Below are 4,914 nucleotides of genomic sequence, written 5' to 3' on the forward strand. Positions count from 1 at the left end.
TTTAGTCCGTTTTCTTTCAAACGATCTAAAACTTTTTCCGTTCGCTCTGAGCATTCTTCTTTATTGCGACCCATTATGTATATATTATCGATATACGCAATCGTTCCTTCAATTCCTCGCAAGCACTCATCCATTTTTTTCTGAACATTAGCGGGCGCAGACGCTATTCCTTCTGGTAATTTCGTATACCGGTAAAGACCTTTTTGCGTTACAATAGTTAAAAGTTTGGAACTTTCTTCGTCTAACCCGAATTGCATGTAGCAATGAAACAAATCTAACTCGGTATAATAAACTCCTCCTTGCAGTACGGTAAAAATGTCATCTATAGTGTGCAAAGGATAATTATCAATAATAATGAAAGGATTTATCGTTAATTTGAAATCGCCGCATATACGGAGTTTACCATTACCTTTATACACGGGAACGATAGGCGTAGCCCATTCACTTGTGTCGACTTCTTTTAAGTGTCCCAAACCTACTAATCTTTCTATTTCTTTGTCTACGTCCGGACGTGTTGCATGCGGTACCGGTCTACATTTCGTCGCGATCGGACGTGCTTTGTCCGTTAAGTGGATCGTAACTTTACTCTTATTGTACAGCCCGGGTTCGTCGCTAAATAAATCTTTATATTTCTCAAAAAAATGCTCTTTAATTTTTTCTAAGTTAATTTTATTTAAAAAATGACCTTTTCCATTATCTTTTTCTAACGTCAATGGCCAGCACCCGTGTGCTGCTAACCATTGCCTACCAATGAGCATCGGCCCGTCACCTGGTAATACAAAACAGTACAGCGTGCGCTCTTTACCATTGAATTTAACTTGTAAGTCTACTAGTTTACCGAGCGGACGCAAAACCTTGTCATCATACGTGCGCAGTTTGACATCCGTTTTAATTATTTTTTCATTTTTGAAAAACTTATTTTTCTCTGACTCGGAAATTACCGTTGCGAACGTGCCAGTATCCAATTCCATGCTAACATTCTTTCCGTTTACACACAAGTCAACATTCATCGGCTCCGCGCGCGCGCCGCTCTCATTCACACACGCGTTCGCATACACATACTCATGCCCGTTGTTGACTACGTCGATACTGTAGAACTCGTCCTCGTGGCTGCGCTGTTCTTCTTCTTCGGAGCGGCTGCTTTCGTCCAGCTTGTGTACGCTGCTCCCTTCCGGCTGCTGCTCCTTCTTCTTATAGCAGACGCCCTCTAGATGACCAATTGTTTTGCAGAAGTTGCACTTCTTATCCCTGTGTCGGCACTCGGCGCGAACGTGGTTCGCTTTTCCGCAGCAGAAACACCCACTGTTTGTATTTTTCTCTCTTCGGTCGCGCTGCGCGTTGCTCGGCTTTTCTCTCCGTTGCTGGTGCTGCTTCGACCTTTGCTTCCCGCCTTTTGGATTACCACGAAAAGCAAACACCTCTCTTTGCGTATTTTTCTTGTCTAACGCGCACGTTGCATCTGTGGCGTTTTTCACAGCAGACTCCCGTGCGACTGCTTCTTTTAACGCATTCGCGAACGTTAATTTGGGGTCTCTAAAAAGTGAGATACGAGTCTCTTCATCTCGAATCCCTACTACAAATTGATCTCTTAGTGCCGTATCTAAACTTGTGAAATTACAGTTTAAAGCAAGCCTCCTTAACCTCGCTTCAAATTCGGCGACTGACTCGTTCTGCTGCTGCTTTGCCTGCGCGAAGGTACACCGCTCCATCACTTCCGATGGCTTCGGCTTTAGGTGCCCTTGCATTAGCGTTTTTAAATCGGCATACTTTTTGTCTTTCGGCAAGATTGGAGCACACAAGCTCTTTGCCAGCTTGTACGCCTCTTCGTCCAACCTTGTTAGCAACCAAATGTGTTGCTTATTTTCCGCAATATCCTTCATCGCAAACAGCAATTCCAATCTCTCAACGAACAGGTCCCAATCGTCTTTTCCCAAACAGAATTCCAGCTTATTGTTGTCTCCCGCCATGTTGTCGTCGTCGTCGGACTCGGCGTTCGGAGCACCTACGTCACTTCCTTTCTTTGTGTCGTCGGCGGACACGTTTCGGAGCACCTTTTCCGTTTCGTTTTTCGTACTTTCGGTGCCTTCCGCGGACTCGAACGACTCGTTACTCGCGTTTAGTTCCGAATTGTCTTTTTCTAACACCCCACTCGCGTCGGTTTTCTTTTCAGTTTTCGCGGCTTCTCGTGCTTCTATCTCTTGCCTTACGACTTCTTTTAATTCTTTACGTAAGGTTGCAAGCGTTTTAGATATGTCAACGGTAATGTTACGTTTTTGAAACTCTTCAACTACACTCTTCGTATCGAGTTTGTACACCCATCCTACCGTTGACCCCTTTTTTTCGTCGTCACTACCACTCATTAGTAACGGTTTCAGTAAGCAATCGTCTCTTATACGTTTGCTTTTCCTTTCGATCGCGTCTTTTTACAATCGAAAATTTCACACTTCTTTCGCGAAAATATATCGATTTTCGACGAAATACGCGTACCGCACTTCTAATCTGTACTTACGCGGACTCTTATGATTTTTAACGTCTTGGCGCTTACGTATTTTCACTTCCTAACCTCTTTCGAACACGTGTTCTCCTACTTTATTTTTCACACGCGTACACCAATTTACCTCGTCGCCAACTGTGGTATATTTATATGTTGATATAATAATCAATATACACAGGAAATAAGATTAAATGTAGTAAGTTTATTTATAAGTATAATTATAAGGATACAAATGATATATACCAGTGAGTACAATAGGAAGCGTGGAAGCCGGCATGGCATTCACACGAGCGCCCAAGACCGAGTGCTTGGCCCGCGCACCGTAGTCACACGCAGAGTATAATCACACATACCAACATACGTGCATACTCGCGCACACACGCATACGCACAATAGCGTATGCCGTACTACCTTACTCACATACATCACAAGCCCCTTTATAGTTGGGATCCAATAAGTTAGCTGCGTAATGAATCGGTTTTAAAGCCATTACTCGTCTATTACGAAAATTCGTAAGAAAATTATTAATATCAGTTGAATTCAAAACTCTTAGATTTGAATTTTCCAATTCGTTAATAAAGTGTTGACTTAGCTCACCAAACGCTTCAGTTACTTGACTTATTTTAGGATCATCTCATTCTAAATAAAAAATCCATTGCACGATAGGTTTAATTAACTCATTGATTTTTGTCACTCGAATCCAGTACTCATTATTAAGAATATTATTCCTCGTCGCTATGCTCAAATATTTTTGAGCATCTGGCATAACAGCCAATAATTCTAAATTATTTTTATTTTTCAAAAGACTCTCCAAGCAGTGAAGCAAATAGCCGAACCTAGTTTTAATTGGTAGTTTTAAAGTACATTTCTCGTTGTTCGAGTTTTGATTTTGAGCTTGGACGAAGAGAGCGCTGAGAACATGACTTTTTTTAATTTCTTTAATAATAGAAGTTGAATTCTGCACGCATTCGCTGACCGAAGGTATATTAGCTATGTCTTTGACTAATAAGTTAAGAATGTGAGCAGTACAACCGTAAAATAAAATACTCTGTTCCTCATATTGCTCATCTAAAATTTCCCAAGTGCATCTCATGACTGGCTCATTGTCCGTGCAAATACCCATAATTTTTTGTGGACCAATTGCTTCAATTACTTCCATCATCTTCCTCGAACAATTAATTGCTGACTTAGGTGCGCTGGATGTAGTCAAAGTTTTAAAGAATACGGGTGTTGGTGTTGTAACAATAAAATTCATAATGCACTCATTTCGTATGTTTGACCATGAATCACATTGCATACCGACAGTGCGAGCAGATATTATTTTTTCATCAACTTGACCTTTAACTTTTTCATAAGTAGAATCAAGTAAAATATTGGAAATTTTACGTCTTGGTGGCAATTTAAAAGATGGACGAATAGCATTAAAAAATTTTTGCCAATAAGTGTTTTCAGTTATACTGAATGGCGTACCTGATGAGTAAATAGCTAGTGCCAATAAATTATTGAGATTCTTTTCTTCTTTTTCAGTCATAGAATCATAAAATTTACTCATAGAATTGGACGAACACTTGGGTGATTTAGGCGTACTTGAGATCTGATCAGAACGATTTGGATTCTCCGTCGAATCATCAGGAGTTGAAGGAATACTGCTACTATTATCATCAACTTCTTCGACCACGAAAGAGTTGTCTGTTGATCCATGGTCAGATGATTGATTTAGTTCCTCTCTTGTGTTAGTAGCATACATGGAGTTTAATTGGTCAATCACCTTTTTTGGACAGGTGCTACATTCTTTGCGTAGATGTTTAGCCATTCTTGTGACGTTGATTGCGTACTTTTTATTACAATGATTACACTTGTATTGTTTCATCTTTTGGTTTGGATGAAAATTAATTCCAGCAAAGTTTCGAATAATGATTTTTTTTAAATGAGCCCTCGTCATAATTCTGAAATTTTAAATAAATAAATTTATATAAATTATTTAAAGTAACCTAACTTTTAGGAAAAAAAAACGTCATCATTTATTATTGACAGAAACAGATTAGTAACTATGCTTGAAATTTAGAATAAATAGTATATTTTAAATCATGAACATACTTACACATTCAAGTGAATACAAACAAAAAAATGATTCAATAATTAATAATCGAAACAGATTGACGATATGACCACGTGCATATTACTGAAATAGAAAAGGACAAATACACTCCAGGTCCGATGATTTCCCGCTAAAATACGTTATTGCTTGTAATTGAAATATATTCCGCTAGATGGCAGTCATTTGTGACTGTCTCGTCACAACTCTATCGGTCACAAAACCGTTTTGTGACGGTCGAAAGTGCGTAAAATTACTCGTCACGTGACCGGTGTACATCTCTAGTCCTTGCAGTTCTTCTCCGTCACTCCAGTTACCAGCTGTG

General features: G+C 39.5%; 1 protein-coding gene across 1 annotated transcript; it reads right to left on the reverse strand.

Annotated features, from left to right (window-relative positions):
• Positions 1-3,128: 3,128 nt before the first annotated feature.
• LOC124310229 (uncharacterized) lies at positions 3,129-4,307 on the reverse strand. The gene has a single exon (XM_046774041.1). It carries the CDS (start codon positions 4,305-4,307, stop codon positions 3,129-3,131), a length of 1,179 nt encoding a protein of 392 aa, XP_046629997.1.
• Positions 4,308-4,914: the final 607 nt, after the last annotated feature.

This window comes from Neodiprion virginianus, chromosome 1 (assembly GCF_021901495.1).
Source record: "Neodiprion virginianus isolate iyNeoVirg1 chromosome 1, iyNeoVirg1.1, whole genome shotgun sequence".
Lineage (NCBI taxonomy): Eukaryota > Metazoa > Arthropoda > Insecta > Hymenoptera > Diprionidae > Neodiprion > Neodiprion virginianus.

Excerpts from the sequence above, each read along its gene's own strand:
- LOC124310229 (XM_046774041.1), bottom strand. The coding sequence starts at position 4,307 with ATGGCTAAACATCTACGCAAAGAATGTAGCACCTGTCCAAAAAAGGTG.